The 18,753-nt window shown below is 37.4% G+C and overlaps 1 protein-coding gene across 17 annotated transcripts; it reads right to left on the bottom strand.

The window, feature by feature from the left end:
• Nucleotides 1-5,067: 5,067 nt before the first annotated feature.
• LOC131225659 (protein SHOOT GRAVITROPISM 6-like) lies at nucleotides 5,068-11,715 on the bottom strand. Of its 17 annotated transcripts, none has more exons than XR_009161458.1 (5): nucleotides 11,542-11,626; nucleotides 7,949-8,023; nucleotides 5,522-5,630; nucleotides 5,317-5,407; nucleotides 5,068-5,193 (listed from the first exon to the last, which is right to left on the bottom strand). XR_009161458.1 is itself a non-coding variant. In XM_058221224.1 (4 exons), the coding sequence occupies exons 2-4, from the start codon at nucleotides 7,825-7,827 to the stop codon at nucleotides 7,284-7,286; spliced, it is 249 nt and encodes an 82-aa protein (XP_058077207.1). In that variant the 5' UTR covers nucleotides 7,828-7,843; nucleotides 7,949-8,150; the 3' UTR covers nucleotides 7,153-7,283. The 17 variants fall into 17 exon arrangements, 1 of the variants encoding a protein (XP_058077207.1); XR_009161462.1 differs by lacking the exon at nucleotides 11,542-11,626 and adding an exon at nucleotides 8,483-9,350 and having other exon boundaries at nucleotides 5,317-5,410; XR_009161460.1 differs by lacking the exon at nucleotides 11,542-11,626 and adding an exon at nucleotides 8,483-9,328 and having other exon boundaries at nucleotides 7,949-7,988.
• Nucleotides 11,716-18,753: the final 7,038 nt, after the last annotated feature.

The raw sequence follows: 18,753 nt of genomic DNA on the forward strand, positions 1-18,753 counted from the left end.
AGAACCTTATGAAGGCTTGTCATATCCTGGAAGTGATTCGCATATAACCCTATTAGCGATCTCAAATCAATAACAGAGGGGGAGAATTAAGCTTTAAGGACCATATCATTTATGTACTTCATACTGGTGTAATTTTGTATTTTCAGTTTCCAAAATTATTTTTGGGAAAGAATCTCTGTGAGACCAGACCCTAGTCCACATGTGTGCATGTGTGTGTGAGTATGCATCTCGTTCATTTTGGTCCCGCAGTCCTACCGGTCAAATTCCGGCAACCTACGACCCTCAGATTATGTTTACGATCATCCTTGAGTCTGGTCATATAGATCCGACTCGGATCGACCCTAGACCTATGCCATCTCGTTCGTATCGTCGTTGCGGTTCCAACGATGCGTCTTGTGTGTTCATCTGACTTATAGATCAAAAGTTATGAGCAATTCATCATGTGGCCTACTTTTTGAACAAAAGCATATGGACCACTCCCATTGCACAAGTTCCCATGCACACCACCCACACTACAAATTCCATGGAACAAACAACACCAATTCTAGACACCACCCAAACCTATAAGTCTACAACTTTGTTTGTATCACCCTACTTGCCATGATGAGTTTTCCTACCCAAGGTAAGAGAGCTCATGATTACCCCTCTACAACTCTCCCTCCCTCTCTCTCCTCCTTCATTTCTCTCATTTCTCTCTTTTGCAAGGTGGGACATCCACCATCTTCCCCATTTTCCAGCAACTTCTCCCTCTTCTCTCTTCTAATCCCACCTTCTAATCCTCATCACCACCATTAAAGGCCTTCCCTTAAAGCTTTGGAGTTAGTCCTTGAAGAAGGAAGGAGTGATCTTAAGGTGGGTGCTCCTACAATTGCTGATTTCCTTCCTCTCTCTTATTTCTTTTGTTTCTTCATGCTTGAGATGTGTGGGACCCACCAATCCATAGTGGGGGCCCCATCTAACCCTTTAGATGAGGTCATTGGCTAACCTTCATGAATGTGTCACTCCATGATCGGGTCATTCTCCATGGACCCTATCATGATGCATTTCATAATCTCAGCCCTTCTATGGTCATCTAAACCTTTGTTTTATAGTGGGGATGACATCCTCACCTCAGTTTTTTTATTATGAAGGTCCATGTATGCATGATCTATAAGATGAGTAGTGTATGGTTGATTCTCTATTTGTGCACAGGGGATTTATGTAGTGAAATCCATCTTGAATAGCCAATCTCTCTCTTATTCTCCTTCTCCCTCTTTTTCTTTCTAATGTTGTTGATCATGGTGGCCCACCTAATGTGCAAGGCACCTCCAACCGTCCACACTTGATGGGACGTCCTTATGTCCCATTTGTTGGACATATGGAGACCCATCTTGCTGTCCACTTATACAGGCAAGGTCTGGATCGGTTGGGAGCATGTTCCAGATGTGTGTGACCCATCTATGTGGCCCCACCTTGATGTATATGAGGATTTTTCTTGTTGGACTTCTATTTATGGGCTGCCCTATGCAGCAATATACCTTGCTGTTCATAAATTGTATGAGTTAAATAAAATATTTTTACTATCCCAAAAATTCTAAAATTTTTCAGAGAGGTGTCCCACCCATGGTAGGACCTACCTACAAAATTTCAGGGCCAATGGACCCCATTTAGGCATCCAAAAGGGTGGGCCAAAATAGTAGACTGCTAGAAATTTCTGTTGTGCAGTCTAACAACATAGTTCCATAAAAATAAAATTTTAAAAATATTTTCTCAGAAGGTAGGCCATCTTTCTAGGTCCCACCTTGTTTTAGGCTTGATGAGGGACCTTGGGTCCAAATTTCAGAAATTTTGGAGGCCCGGAACCCACCCATTTGGATAGCCCAAATTCAGGATAGTTATATTTCCAGCAACATTTCACCCTATATAGATTATAATTCTAAAATTTATTAAAATATTTTTAAGTATTGAAAAATTATAAAAATTTACAGAGAGGTGTCCCACCCATGGTGGGACCCACCTACAAATTTTTGGAGTCAATGGACCCCTGTGGACACTGTGGAAGGGGCTGGATTGGCCCAACACATTGGGACATCTAGGATGATCAGAATTTTTAGACACCTAATTTATTTTCCATAAATAAATTAAAATACTTTTGAGTATCCAAAAATCATGAAATTTTGTGGGGGTGTGGCCCACCTATGGAAGTATCACCCTGAAAAATTTCAGAGCCATCGGACCCTTGTAATTCCCGTGGTGCGGTCTAGAGTGGCCCACTAGGCAGGGACACCCAGGTCGGGGCGTCCAACCTGCTTTGTGGGCCCACCTAGATGTGCTGTATATCCCACCATCCATTCATGTAGGGTCCTTAGGAGACTTGATTATCTTCATCTTTGGTAGTTTCCAATTGGGGCCCATTTGAATGAGATTTGGGCTAAATAACTGGGCCCATAGGGTTGCTTACATATGAGGCATCCCTGTCTTGGGCTATGCCGGGCCTGCACTCCAACGGCATAACCCACTTGATATATGAATTGTAAGCCCCCCTCTCATCTGGTGGGACCCACTGTTATGTATGTGGGCCATCAGAAATTTCATATACTATAAAATAATTTATATTGTTGGATTCCAACCAACTCAGAAAATGGGTGGGCTGGAATTTGGCAATGAGCTCAATAATTGTTGCCTATAAATGTTTGTTTTGGGGGCAGTATGGCCCACTATATTTGAGGAGGATTTAAATCAGTTATCTTACCATTTTTCTATAGTATTATTGAGTGTAATTAGGGCCCATATGAGGCCCACCCAAGTTGAGTTAATGGAATGTTGCATGTGATTGAAAGACTAGTTCCTTAGGCCTTGTGGACTAAATCCTTTTATATAGGCTCATTGATCTTGGGCCTATACAATCCTATCTATTGTGATGGATTTAATGGCTATAATATGCAAGTAGTTGGGCCCTTGGTTGCCCACCAAGTTGACCCTGTACTTACGCCAAAAGGTGGGGCCCAACTCACTTGTGTAAAATATGAAATTTGCCCATGAAGATGAACTACTGGGCTGCCCATGAAGCCCACCACAATATATGGATTTATGACCTTTATGGTTGGGCCCAAACCTTACTTGAGGGCCCACCATAGTGCCTATGAGTTGAGCTTTATGTATAGCCCATTAGGCCATGCATTGCTTAGGCCTTAGACCTTACTTTATTTTTGTAGCGGGCTACCTTTGGGGACCCAGTTGAGGTTGGATGTCCTCCTGGGTGATCCTAAGGTAAGCCCATGGGTTTCTCTATGGATGGTTAAAGGCTCACCATAAACCCTGGGCCGTTTGTTTGAGGCTAAATATGGATGTTTGTGGACCCTAACTCAACGTATGTTGGTTCAGGCCATTCAAGCCTTGGATCGCCCAATCATGGAAGCACTCTCTGCCTTGAGTTGCTGCTAGACTCACAATCTAGTAGCAGGTCCACTTGATCTTTTCATGATATATACACACTCTCCATTTAGTGGGGTCCCCCGGTGAGTATAGTTGGTTTTTATGAGATTATTTCCACATAATTAACTAATTTATGGACTTAGCATGCCTAGGAAGTCAAACGGACCAAAAGTTTATCAAAGGACCTTAGATGTACAATTTTAAGGTTAAAACTTTATTTGGCTGTGGGGCCCACCATATTGAAAACTTGTGTACGTGTTACATGCTTATGTTTTCTTATAATCTTTGGACTTAATCGATGCATTCTTTCGAGTCACCGTTAGTGATCACATGAGGACCCCATCTTAGATCAGATTTTTTTGGGGCATCCCATGGGCCCAGATTGAGTTCGGACGTCCCAGCTTGGCCCAACCATATATTGGGCTGACTTCCACCATTTTGATGGACCTGTGAACTGAGATAAAGATTGTATTAGGCCCTTGGTTGCTCACTTAAATTGCTAGTTATTGGGCTGATGTAGTTGGGCCCATTTCATTCAAACTTAAACTTACATTTTTAGGCTATATATTGTATACACGGGCTGCCCACCAAGTCCAACTTAATACATGGATTCTATGGCTATTGAGAATTGAGCATTGGGCCTTAATTCCCCTTTTGGAGCCCATGTTGTTAAAAGCAGTATTATATCTTTTTATGGCCTATTATGAGGAATATATGTATGTAGTTACCTTTATTTTTATCTTAAACGTAGGCCTTGAGATTTCTATCCATATAGTTCATGGTTGATATGCATTTTCGGAAAATGACAGTTAAATGTCCCCATTATGGACCCCTCTAGGTCCGGTTGTATTTAAGAGTAATTAGAAAATCATCTTAGACTCTTGCTAAGCTCATTTCTATATTATTTAGACCCATAGCTTGTATACTTCGCCTCGTGGGCTACCCCAAGTAAATGAGCCCCCACTAGAAGTTGGATTCTTTAAGTATATTGTCTAAGTACTTAGTCTTGGTTCCTTCTTGGATAAGAGGAATGTAATATACATTGTATATCGCCATATAGTGTGATTAAATTTATCCTCATGACCCATGTACCATTACGCCAAAATTGTAGATTTGCGACGGACCAAATCCGTCGTAAAACCAAATAAACAACAAATTTCGTCCGACTGTTTACTGGGTATTTTTTTATTCCGACTGAGAAAATCCGTCATTTAATCTGCAACGGATCAGGTTCGTCGCAGATTACCGACGGATAAGATCCGTCGCAAAAAATAAAAAATCCAAATCAAAAAAACCACCTGAATTATTCGTCAGTAAAAATATGGCTAATATAACGAGTGACAGACCTCAAATCTATCGTCAGGTGGCAACTTGCTGAGATATTAGCGACGGATTTGGTCCGTCGCTAAAATATCTGTAAATTAAGAATATATTGCTAAATTTTTATTTATTATTTATTATTATTATTTTTGAATCTTACACCTGATAGTCATTCAAAAAATAATTCACACGATTGTTTAATAAGAATCCTATTCACAAAATTGGTAACAACTCCATTCAATAAAGAGGAATTGGCCTAGGTGAAGCTTAAACCCAAAACTAGAAGTCTAAGCCATCCTATTCACGAATACAATTACATGTGTATGCACAGTGGGTTTCGCACAGGTACACATGAAATAAAATTAAAAGATCAATAAAGAACAAAAATCATTTTAGTACCCCAACAAAACCATAGAGCTCACCTTTTTTAGCTTCTTATTCAAGGCTGAAATAGAGCACCTACAAGAAAAATAGAGGGTCCTATCACTTATTGGTTGGATCCCATGTCTTCCACCAATGACAAGGCTAAAACTATAATGGACTACCAATCCAAAACACCATCTGAGTCAACAATCAACTCACCCATTACCAGGAAAAAATGCTTGCGTTAGGTACAAGAGCCGATATAACCATGGATTTCTTTCTGCTGCAGGTAAAGACAACCAACACTGATCTGCTACAATAGAGAACTATTAATGTAATCTCTATTTCTAGAGGGGCAAGAATATGTGGAGTGAAACAATGGAACAACATGAAGCTGAAATTCAGGTAAATGCTAGGAGCAAACCTGGTTGGGCACCAAGTTCAATCACAAGTAACTTAGATGTAATCTGTCCTGCATTGGTAGTCTTTGATGCAAAGCAAATAAGAGTCGAAGGGTTTTCATTTCCAGCAACCTTTGTACAGCATACAATAAAGTAATTAGAGGATGGCAAGTCAAATAACAAAAAAAAATTAAATGGCAACTAACCAGTATATAAGAAATGGCAAGGCCAAGTTGAGAGTTTTAGTGAGTGTTAGGTTGCTAGTTTCTATATTTCTCGGCTTCAGTAATTTCCTGGTTATTACAAAGAAAACATGTTTGGTTTACACTTTTTTGTTGGTTTTTACATTCCCCAGGAATTCCATTCCCCAGATTTTACTCAAAAACTTGCCCCAGCTTTTACCAGATGTTTGAAACCATATAAGAGTTGGAAAGCATGCAAATGCATCTCTGTGAACATGTACATCAACTTTCAAACTCGAATAGAAACTATGCATAAGATAATGACACATCAGGAAAAAAAATGATATCACCACATGGACCATCAATAAAATGAGACCCATTCAACCCATGAGTACATAGAACATGTAAACCACACTAGAAAAATGCATCTAAACAAATATCTAGCAGTTGTTTAGTTTCACCAAACAAAAGCACATCTGCCTAAAGGGTGCAGTGTATGAAAATGGATGCATTTGGAAGAGCATACCCGAAAACTGTCAAGACTGCACGGTTATTTGCCGAGTTGAACAGCCACCTTCAGCAATTTACTGATGGAAACCTTTATGCATCAGATACTACCAACTGCTGCGGCAATGAGTCCAAGCCATATACAGTAAGGACCCTCGATGCATCTTTTAAATCCAAGTTCCACCTTTTATTTACTCTCTGGTTCGCAAATTTGCACAAGCTTTTCAATTTGCAAGGTTGGCAAACCTGAATGCACGAGAAATGAAAGAATAGTCAAAAGACAGAAAGGGGAAAGTAAATAGAGACTTCATTTATTTGTTTGTTTATTTATTTATCTATGAACCAAGGGCCTATTTGGGTGCCACTCAAATAATAGACCTAGTTTCAATTCCTCCAGCGCAAAAGTTAACCAATTTTAGATTCGAGATAAGAACCAAGGGTCTATTTGGGTGCCACTCAAAATAGTTCATCTCATTTTAGTATGATCTCAAATCCATAATTACAATTAACTAAAATGAGATAAATTCATTTTTAAGTGGCACCTAAACAAGCTTTAACATTTAAATTGAAGCGTAATCCATTCAGAACTTACCCTCTAAGATCTTGTCAAGTTCTCTTGACCCTGAAGTTATCTGAATGATTTCGAGCCTCTGTGCATGGAGTTGGCTAGCACTGGTAAAACCCATAGGAACCAGCTCTGAGGCTGCCGATAGATCAAGTAAATCAGCCCATATATTTTGTTATTTATTGATAATGAGCAGTGTTGCTAAAGAAATAGAAAAGGAAATGAGTTTATATCAGTTTTATGTGAATTTTAAAGTTTTTAAAGTATGAAAAAGAGCATCATCATTAGCCCCATGCAGCTGGGCCAACATGCATAAGTTACCTGTCTTGTTTGTGCATGAGGCTATGGTTATGCAGCAACATCAACATCCCCAATAAATGGTCGAAGATTCTACATGAGGCGTTCGTCAAATGTAGATGCTGAAAAGGAAATTATCATGTTCTGATGTCCCAATCAATGAATAATTACTTATCCTGCAGATATAAGCAAACCAGCCAACTGCCTAGATCCTGCAGGTTCAAATGTTGTTCCTTATTCGAGGGCCTTCCTGATAGCATCCAACCACCATTGTCCATCAGCACTCCCCTCAAGTCCTACCTGCAATCAGCAGAACAGTCAATATCTGTAACTAATTATGAGTACAGATTACAAGTGAGATAAAGTTATGTTGCTCCTCCAATGCTCCAATACGCATTGGGTAACACTTGTCATATTAGAAAATATTTTCAAGCTATGCCTAAAGTGAAATGAAATTATGTAAAAAAAAAAAAAAAGATCAACCAAAGATACAGCACCAAGAACTTCCTGATGTAGATGTTTCTCGGTTACAAACATTGTAGCAGAAAGCAAAGATTGGGTAATCCTGCAGTCATGGAAATGGTTGGCATAAGATATTTGCCAAGACATTAATTACTTTGCAAACTAAAATACATAATGTGCCAATGCTCAGCCAGAACCTTGAAACATCAGTTTCATTCAACTCATTGCCTCTTCTTGTAATGAACTCAATGACAGCCTGAATTGCACCTTCTGCTGACTGCTTCACTGTCATCACATATAGCAGCAGTGCATCCATGCATGGTGATTACAAGCTACACAAAATTGATAAGAGATATAGAGCTGCTTAAACTGAACTTCATGTAAATCAACGGAAACAAAAATAAAATAAAATAAGATAAAATGAAATAAATCCTTACCTCATCTTTGGTTAGCAAAATGCAAACAGAAGAAACAACCCTGTTGAAGACCTCCGACTAATCAATAGAAGCATCCTACAAAAGAAATTTTGAAAGATATTTTCATGCATGATAATGTTTCTCTGCAACATTAGCAGAATAAGCTTATTCTACAACTAGGCAGATTCCTTAGTGACATTTGTAGAATAAGCTTATTCTACAATATGTGTCGAGTCCATGATCTGTGGAAGGTTCCACTGTCCATCATGTGTGCCCCCCTCATTTTCCTTTTGGAGGACAAAAATCAGGCTGACCCAAAACTCGGGTATTGGACATGCAAAGAAACATAGAGTGCCCTACCACCTGATGCACATTGGGATAGAACTCAAGTGTCCTGCAATTTGATGCACATTGGGATAGAATTCGTCCATCCACCACAAAGCCAAAACACTCAAACATACCAATTCATAATATTTTTCTCAAAATTATACTGCTTAATCGTTAAATATCATGCAGTTTCTTGATGATAAAGATTTTGAAACAAAAAAGACTTACCAAAAGAATGAAGAAATTCTGATTCTTCATTCCTACTCCCTCCAACTAACAACAGTTAAAAAAAAAAAGAGGGAGTGCATATGGGTCCCACAAGTAAGATGTAAAATAAGCTTATTCTACAATAGTTGTAAAGGAACAAGCCGCAATGAAAAACAGAAGTGAATCAATCAAAACACTATCTTCAAAATACCTGCAGCAAAAAAATGTTCACACATTCTTTTTTCTCCTTTCACAAGTCACAATTGCGCAGCAATCATACATGTAAGTGTAGAACAAATGTTGGAAATAATCTGATAAAAAACCTATTTTCCGCGATTTTAATCTTACAGCAATGTACAACAAGGCTCCGGCTCCCATTTGAGTTAAAGAATTTGACTCGAGCTTTCACCATAATGGGTGAGGTACTCACTTAGAACCGGGTTCATGCTTGCCATTTGAGTTAAAGAATTTGTCCCCATTTCAGCCATGTGCTCGGAAAACCAAGCATGATAACTTGACCTTTCCACCAAGCATGATAACAAAAAATCTACCATTGCACCAAGCAACCTTAGGAACACGTTGATTCATGTGTTTTAAATTCGACAATTCCATAAATTTCTAACCATTTTCTAACTATCGTCTATCCGTGTTGTGGCCCACCACATGAACAGTTTGGATTTTGTAAGCATTAGTCAGTTGTTTGTCCCATTGGAACACGTGTGCAGTCAGAATTCCTCTTTCGAAATTTCTACTGCTTCTGGACATTGAAAAAGAAAAATTGAATATGGTCTTCTGGATGTTGAAAAACTAAATGAGTACAGTGGCTTTAGATTATCAGTCCCTCATGTGCTATTTTTATCCTGGCAACATGTATACATGAAAGAACTACTACTTGTGGTGAGGATGGATTTCATGTTAATGCCACTATCGGCCTACTGAATCCGCAGACCCTTTTGAAAGACTTTTTCAAATAACTCCTCTCACTCACTCAAAAATTAGGTCCTTACATGATTCAAGTGAGCCACACAAAAGGTAAACTATTTTGAATAGGTCCTCACGTGATTTAGTAATTATTTTGGCTTTGCTTTTCTTTTCTCAGAAGCAAAAGCATCCTGAAATAAGTAGGCAAATATATGATATAAGGTTTTTTTTTTTTAATTAAAAAAAAAAAGAAAAAGAAAAAAAGAAAAGAAAGAAGAAGAAATCATTACTAAGAAACAGTAGTAGCATAACCTAGTTAAAATATGTTCACAAATATTTTCAAACCTTACAGGTGTGCTTGGATGGACTATTGAATTCAGATGACAATAACTATTAGTCTAGCATTGACTCATACATATAGAGCACAAAATGAAATATCCATTTAAATAGAAGTACAAAATGAAGGATAGAGTATGTTTGGGTGTCCGTAGAAACTAGAAATGTAGGTAGGCAGGATGCTTTCTGCCAAATAACATCATTTTGTCTCAGATCCTAACTGATGTACAATGGATATGATTTGTGGTATGTAATGTAGTTCTGGGTTTTCACGCAGCCACAAATGCTCAGCAGAATGGACCAAAATATTCATTCCTAGAATTTCGTGTACATCCAAACACACTTTGGGGGACAAGGGTAATTTGGTCAGTAAAGAGATTGTTAAAAGCACTCATAGGAAAAAAAAAATCCAGTTAGGGTGGAAACATTCATTTTTGGGGCTGAAAATAAAATGCTGATTACATAATATAATATTTTGTGAATTTACAGAAAATCAAAGAGGAATGGAGTCCTTGTAACATAGATTACATACTATTTGTGGGCGATGTGCTAGAGGTTTTATCTTTATAATAATGAATTCAATGTCAACTTCACTAAATGAATGCCCACCAACAGTGTAATATGCTTGCAATTAGTTATGAAGTCTCCAATGGCTCCTCTTATGTTTTTGGAAGAGAAGTGAAATCAAAACCCATCTCTTTGAAGACCAGGCCTAAAAGAACCAAACGTTTGGACCCAGGACCAATTCATAGAAAGCAACAAATAGTCAGTGTTTTTTTTTTTTTTTCCAGAAATACAAGCTAATAATCTAATACAATAGTTGAAAGAAGAAGAAGACGAAAACTAATTTTACCAAACAATGCCTCCACATTTTTAAAGTATGGTAAAGTGGTTTTCAGCTAGTAACATGATCCACAGTACATCGGCCTCTCAACATAAGCAAAATTGCATGCATTTAATGCTCCAGAAATTTAGTCTATATAATTTGATAAGACATCTAGAAATTTCTGGCATTTGGTTAAAGGCGTGGTCGGGTCCTATAGTTCCCACACCCGACTACTTGGGAACAGATCATACGAGGTCCCGGGTCATTATAGGTTTGGATCTAGTTCTTGAAGTCCCATAACCAGTCATAAATAGATGTGGTGACTCCCCAAAAATCAAGCACTCATCATGTGGGTCATATGCCAAAGAGTGAGTGAGGGTGGTAACGGTCCGCATTCTATACAAACAGGTGGCTCCCATGCTAGATTGACGGGTCCAGTTTTTGGGGTTTTTTGAAAATCCCCCAAAAAGCACCTCCATGTAATTTCTAATTGTTTAGTCATTATTTCGGAAAATTTAGATCCCTCGGGAATGTTTATATAAAAACCTAAAAAATGATTTAAAAAATAAAAAATTTCAAAAAATTATTGCCTTCCTGTAGGCAAAAAAACCATAAAATTCGATCTACACATGCTTAAAGAAGCAATCTTCATAAGGAATCACTCAAGAAACTGTAAAAAAAAAAAAATTGATTTTCATGAAAATCATACAAAATCCATGGAACTTCCTGCAAAAGATCCTAACCTAGAAAATTTTCAAGCAGAACCCCCAAAATTTCAGAAACGTGATAATCATCAACGATCTACCGGAAAAAAAAAAAATCGAGATGACCAAAAAAATCGGAAGAAAGAAAATGCAAAAACCGTGGAAAAATCAAATGGCGTATACGAAACCCTAAAAATAACAGCTCTCCGGGAAATTTACACCAAAACGTAGAGATTTTCTTCTATTATGATAAATCATAGAAAGAAAAAGAGGAGGAATCTAAAACGAGGTACCTGAAAATCCCCCGATCACAACTTCGTGGCAACGTAAATGAATGTTGAAAGAGGAACTCCAGCGGCTTCTGTTTAAATGAAGACGCGGCGTCCTCTACAAGAAAGATGGATTTGGAAATCCTCTTCTAAAATTAAATGTTACTTTCAAATACGACAATTGTGAGTTTTCCATCACTTATGTTATAAACTACAATAACAACTATATATATATATATATATAGAAGGGACCATTTGCTAGATGATGAATATAGTCTTATGTAGGAAAAAAGTATAAATATTAGACATTTATAACTAGACCCATTATTTATAACTAGACCCATTATTTATTGGTCTGGATAACACCATCTCATTGCCACTATTGTCATGAATAAGTCACAACCATTTTACATCAAATACAAAACTCACACAGTCACTGTACAATAATAATAATAATAATAATAATAATTGGATGTGGAAGGCTCTATGGTCCCAACATGATGTATATGTTTTAACCCCATTGTCCATCCATTTCCCAACATCATTTTAGGGTTGATACTTAAAAATGAGCTTGATATACATCTCAGGTGGCACATGTTGCACATTGGCATGTGTCACATACTGGCATGTGTAGGTATAACTAGAGATGGACAATGGCTCATTCGGCACATCGCACGTACAAGGCAATTGAAGATAGACAATGGCTAATTTGGCACATCGGCACGTGGCACGTACAAGGCAATTGAAGATGGTGGCACATTTGTACTTAAATCTTTGAGAAATATTTTTCCTTCCCTCATTGGAAGATGCCTTCATTAGGGGTGAAAGTGGGAAAATGATATCAAAAAATGGGTTAATGGTATGGGTTGATCCCAAATTTTTGGTAAATCCCAAGCTCAAGTGGACCATGTCACACGAAACAGTGTAGAATAATGATTTCCACCATTGATACCTTCCTTGGGCCCACAGTAATGTTTATTTGCCATCTAACCTGTTCATAATATCAAAAAGATATGAATGAAGAGAAAACATGATCCAAAACTTCTATGGCCTCCAAGAATTTTTCAATGGTAGAGGTTCAATCACACTATTTCCTGTGGTGTGGTCCACTTGAGCTTTGGATATGCTTCCTTTTTGTTCTTTAGACCTCAAATTATTTGTTAACATGGATGAATGGAGTGGATAAAATAAATAAATAACGGTGGACCCCACAGAGTTTACTCTAGTAAGGGTAATGAGTAACTCACCTAAATGTAGTGGAAAGGGGTTTCCTTAAAACATTAATAATTATATATTGGGCCTGCCAAAATGTGATTCACATATCCAACCTGCTCATTATGTATGTCCCACTTGGTTGAGGGGCCAGACCAAGTTTCAGCCGCATCCAAAACTCATGTGGGCCCCACAAAGTGCTTTTATATTTTTTAGGATGTCTTCACATGGTTTTAGATGGTATGGCCCACCTGAGTTTTGTATACGGATGATTCTTGAGATATCTCATAACCTAAAGGGGATACATCAAATGCACGGTGTTGATGTTCGACACACATCATGATGGGGCCCACAAAACTTACTAACATCAATTCTTAGGTTCTCACTAGGTCAATAAGTTGGGTCATAATTTTGACAATAATATTTGGCCCATTTTATATGTCTGATCCATTTACTCTACTTTACTGATCAATACCCCCAATTTGACTAGTTACTCGCCCCAATCAAGCTAGCTACATATGAGAAAGATATTGGGCATACAAGATTGATCAACAATTTAAGTAAATTTTGATTTAAACATTTAAAGTTATTTACTCTTCAATCTGGACTAATTCGATAATCCAAAAATGGTTAAATGTTCAATTAGTGAATGTGCCCAATAATTTATTAATTTTTTTTTTCACAGATAAATTTCAATTTCCATTTAAAAATAACATTTTTTTTTTCAAAATGTATATTTTTTTACACTTAATTTTTCTTTGAAAACTTTTAACAAAATATCATTTTTATTATAAAATATTTTTTTTAAAAAAAATAAAATACAAATTCTGAAATTTTATTTTCAAAATCTATAAATTTTTCGTGAATTTTTTTCTCCAAAAATTCCAAAATTCTTAATTTTTTTTCTTCAAAAGCATCATTTTGTTTTCAACTTTTCAAATTTCTTTTTTAAAATGATATATATATATATATATATATATATATATATATATATATATATATATATATTAAAATATCCATGTTTTTATAAATAACCTTTTCTTTTAATTTCAAATTTTGAACATTTTCAATTATTTTTCAAAATCACAAATTTTTTCAACTTCTTTATTTTTCATTTCAAAATGTTTCCTTTTTGATAAAGTATCGATCTTTTAATATCATTTTATTTTAAAATTTTCAATTCTTTTCAAGTTCTCTATTTTTTATTTTTTTTAAAAGCATTTTACTCGAACTTGTCAATTTTTATCGAACTTCTCAATTTTATTTTATTTTTCAAAATATTTTCGTTTTTCAACATAGTGAAAATTTTCACATTTTTAAAATATTTTTAATTTTTTTAGGATATTATTTTTTTCTCAAAATCAAATGCTTTTCTTTTTTATTTTTCAAATTTATCAACTTTATTCAATGTTCTTTTTTTTTTTTCCCACAAAATAAATTTTTACTAAATCATGATTTTAATTTTTCCAAAATCTCATTTTTTTTCTCTAACATTGTTAAAAACTTTATTCTCAATATTTTTTTTTTCATGTGATATTACAAATCATTTAAATATTAGTTTTAAATTTTAAAAAATAATAATTTCCACTCATTTGTTATAAAAACAAAATATTTTTTTTTTTTACATTCAATCAATTGTTAAAAAATAATATTATATACAAATATGTATAATTAAACCATTGAAATTCTATTAAAAACAATTATTAGGCTACAAAAAAACATATTTTTCCATCATATTTTAAAAAAATGAAAAAAAATTGATGTTTAGGGTAAAAGTCCTTTTACGACGAACCATGATCCATCGCAAAAGCAGCTGACAACCGTCGCCCACTGGTATTTTGGGTGGGAATTTGTAACACCCCGTACTCTCTAGTACTCGAGTGTTACCATGTAATTTAATTTAATATAAATACAAAGAATAATACAACCTAAATATATATACACTATGAAGTGTATATACTTTGTAAAGATTTAAAATTCCATGCTAAAATGATGCATATGTATTTAATGTATATAAGGCATTATGAAAATAATATTATATTAAATAAACACAATGAAAAATAATTTCACAACGTAAAATCAAACTTTAAATAATAATGTAGCAGTGAATATTTTTATATCCGTATGTATACAAAAATCATTAGATATTTTAATGAAATTTTATATTTAACAATATTATTAAATACAAATATAGTTTTAATTAAATATAATATTGTATATTAAGAATTATGTATATTAATGAATGTGTGAACAGCAGCATGTAATTAGTGGTATGTTAATATTAAAATTATATTTATATATATGTATGAGATTTTAAATATTGTAATTATAAGTAAGATATAAAAATAATAAAAAATTATATTAATATTAGTATCAGTTAGTAATATATGACAAAAGCCTTACAAATGGCCCATTAAGACCCTTTTAACCGTTGACGTCCAATTTCGGAATCATCCGACCACTAGATTGACGGAAAACCACCATTAGGACTACAAATCAAGCTGTGGGCCCCACCTAGACATTCATCGGCCTGATCTTTGATCCCGAGCCCTGCCTGGGGACTCCCAAATGGAATGGACGGAGTAGATTTTTCACAATCATCACGGTAGACCCCATACCGGTGTGGCATGTGTACCACGTGGGATGCAACCGCCGTGCACCGAGCATGCCAACCCGGTCAGCCAGCGCTGACCCGCGTTTTCCTAAAACAGAGAGAATCTCTCTCTCTCTCTGCGTTTTCGACAGCGCCGGACGAGCGTCCGTTTGCAACGCACTGTGGCCCACCGACAGTCTCCATCTGGGCGATCCAAGCCATCCATCGTGTTGGCAACGTGGGGCTGACCAAAACCCAACGGTCATTACAGATTTTCTTGCACACATGGACACACTATCTTCACTGCAAACCATCCTTACAAACACATCAGTTTCCAAAAACGGAAACTGCTTTCCATGCGCCAGCAGGGCGATCCGCGTGAACTCCTCTCCCTCAACCTCAGCCGTTCATTAAGGGAAATCTCAGCCGTCCGTCCCAGCTGAGCGGATTAGGGCTCCCGTATGAAAACCGGCACAGCTCTCTCCCCACAGTTTTAGAAAACCAGATGGTGGGATTACATCCGAGCCTTCCGATTTAATCCGACGGTCTCTGATAGCTTAAGGTAACGTTATAAGGGAGGAAAGGATCGAATGTAATGGGAGCTTCCCTGCCTTTTTGCAGAAAACTTAGAAAAATCACCAAAAACTTCCAGCTGCGAACCCACTAGCCAGGCCTCTCCCAAGCTTCAAAAATACACGCGTATACGCTCTTAGGGGTCCATACGGACCTTCTGAAAGGAGCCGATCGGAGGTGGAAGCATCCGTTTGAGATCTGCCATTAATGGCAGCTTCTTCTTCCTCGTTGGAGCCGCCTCCTCCCTGCTATACCAGCTGAGCTGTGGATGAGCTGTGAAGCTTCTCGGTTTGAGCCTTGGGGTCTATCAGATCTCTGGAACAACAGAGAAACAGAAAGGTGAGGAAGAGTAGTGGGAGCCATTGTGCAACCACTGATAATGGGTCGGACTTAAGAGCCCGACTCACTGCCAAGATTGGGTGCGGGTCTGGTCCGGTCTAGGCTGGTTGATGGGCATTCCCAGTGAGGGAAGAAGAAAGGAAGAAAGGAATAGAGAGGAGGAAGAAAGGATGAGTACGAGGAGTAGGGCTGCCTTGCTGCATTGCTGCCTATGCTCCTTGTGCAGCACCCAGTCGACCTGACTCGCTGCCGAGTTCGGTTCAGGCCGGGACGAGTTGGATCGTCCAGTGATGCTGCTGGCCTTGGTAGATGAAAAAAAAAAAAGAAGAGTGAGAATGAGAGAAGAAGAAGGAAATGGGTTGAGTTTGGGAGCTCATCCTTGCCATCCGAGTCGTCAACCCCTGACTCGCTGGTGCGAGTTGCTAGCTGGGTTTAGTTCATTTCAGGTTTTGGGGGAAGTCTAGGGAAAGGGAGAGAGATAGGAAAAAAAAAAAGAGTTAGGGAGAAGAAGAAGGAAATGTGAAAAAAAAAAAAAAAAAGAGGGAAAGAGGAAGGGAGAGGTTTGGCTTGAGTTATGGGTTGACTCGCCGAGTCAGCTGGGTCGAGTCGACCATGGGTCTAGCCTGGATTGAGTAAGATGGGTCTGGTTTAAATTAGCCACTAGCTTGCTAGACATTAGGTTTGGAGAGAAAAAAATGGGAAGAAGAAGAAATACAGAAAGAGAGAGAGAGAGTGAGTGAGCATGGGATGCTTTGCTCCTAGGTCAACTCGATGAGTCACTAGGTTGAGTTAGCCCGTGTTTTATTGAGTCCATCGCTGGACATCTTTTAGCGAAAGGGAGAAGAGAAAGAAAATAGGAAGGGAGAAAGAAATGAAAGGAAGGAAGAGGGAAGAAGAATGAGGGAAGGTGGCGGTTAAGTGGAGCCGAGTCAACTCGACTCGAACCAAGTCAACAAGGTAAGTCAACATGCTCTCCCCCTTTCCGGACTTGTTTCAATGCACTGTTATCATTTTTATTAGAATTATTAATATTATATATGAATAACCATTTATGAATTACCTATACTAATGTTAACTACTATAGATAAATTACAAATTGTAAAATATTAATGTTTCATGTTATCATTATTAAAGGTTAGCATTGATATTAAGAGTGTACCACGCATTTTCATCACAATGGTTATTAGTTTCATGTTAGCTAATAATAATCATATATCGCTAGTATCAATGGCAATCTTTATGAATATTAATATTTGTATAATTATGGTTAATCGTACAATCAATTGGCATAATAAATCCTAGAATCTAAAGCCTATAACTAAACCCTAAGATGAGAACCCTAACTCTACATTAAAACCCTAAAAGTTAACCCTAGGTTATGATCTTAAACCTTAGGTAGTGATTAGAACTTTGACCTAATTATACAAGTTCATGATTTGTGGTAGGATATAATTCTAAGGGCGCAAGCACTTAGCGACACTAGAAGGCGATTCAAAACATAAGGTGATGATTTTTCCCCTTGAGCTTTCCATCTTCTCATTAGCTTAAGTTATAGTTTTTATTAAAAATTATAATTGATATCTCTCTTTTATAATCACATGTGTTAGCTGGTGGAAATTGAATTGCTATATTACCTGCTTAATGTTCATCCTGTATATTGTTCATGCTTGTGGATTATTTGCGTATTGCTTATGGACTTTAAACTGGTACATTAGTGGGAAACCCTCACCTATAAATGTACACCCATACTTAGGATGTAACCCAACTGGTTGTGATTAAAATGGACCTTCGACTCAGTGGTTATTGAGTAGTGGTCTAAATGGATCATTGATGTGGGCCTACCATCCAGGGTTATTGTGTCCAAATGGTTTTTAAGGATGGTCTTTTATCGCATGGTTTTGACACTCGCCCTATGAGGCCTATTTTGATAATTGCCCTATGTGGCTTGTTTGATATCGCCCTATGTGGCTTTGTTCTGATATTTTTCCTATATGGGTTCGATGTTTTATACTGTGTAACCATGCGATGGTAAGCCCCATATACTATAATATGATTGGCCACTAGTCGATGAGTTTTCATTAAACATCCTAAGATGGTAGTCTCATGAGCCGGGGATGGTGGTAATGGGACACTATGCCCGAGCTGTCGGCCTACGCTGGGCCATGTGCTCCCCGTAGTGACCTTTGAGCTTATCTAAATTGGCTGGTTGTAAATGGACTAATAATGACTTGGCTAATCATGTATGCATGGCATACTACGACGGCTTGGATCATTATGCCTATGCGATTACGCTGCGAGTTGCGCTAATGACCAGCCGATCGATTTACGATGATGACTTGGATCACTCATGCCCATACGATTACGCTGCGTGTTGCGCTGATGACCACTCACATCTTTGGGTGACGACCCCATTGCCTGTCTGGATATTTTTCCTGGGGCACCGACCATCCGGATGATTTACCCGGGTCGATGATTGCATTCATGCATCCATGCACCTAATAAGACTGCATTTACTCTGT

This window comes from Magnolia sinica, chromosome 14 (genome assembly GCF_029962835.1).
Source record: "Magnolia sinica isolate HGM2019 chromosome 14, MsV1, whole genome shotgun sequence".
NCBI classification, from domain to species: domain Eukaryota; kingdom Viridiplantae; phylum Streptophyta; class Magnoliopsida; order Magnoliales; family Magnoliaceae; genus Magnolia; species Magnolia sinica.

Bases quoted from the DNA above. Each gene is read 5' to 3' on its own strand.
- LOC131225659 (XM_058221224.1), bottom strand. From the start codon at position 7,827: ATGGATGCACTGCTGCTATATGTGATGACAGTGAAGCAGTCAGCAGAA. The intron at 7,615-7,708 runs GTTCTGGCTGAG...CCATGACTGCAG, and splicing joins AATGAAACTGATGTTTCAAG to GATTACCCAATCTTTGCTTT. The intron at 7,346-7,546 runs GTGCTGTATCTT...GATTGCAGGTAG, and splicing joins TCTACATCAGGAAGTTCTTG to GACTTGAGGGGAGTGCTGAT.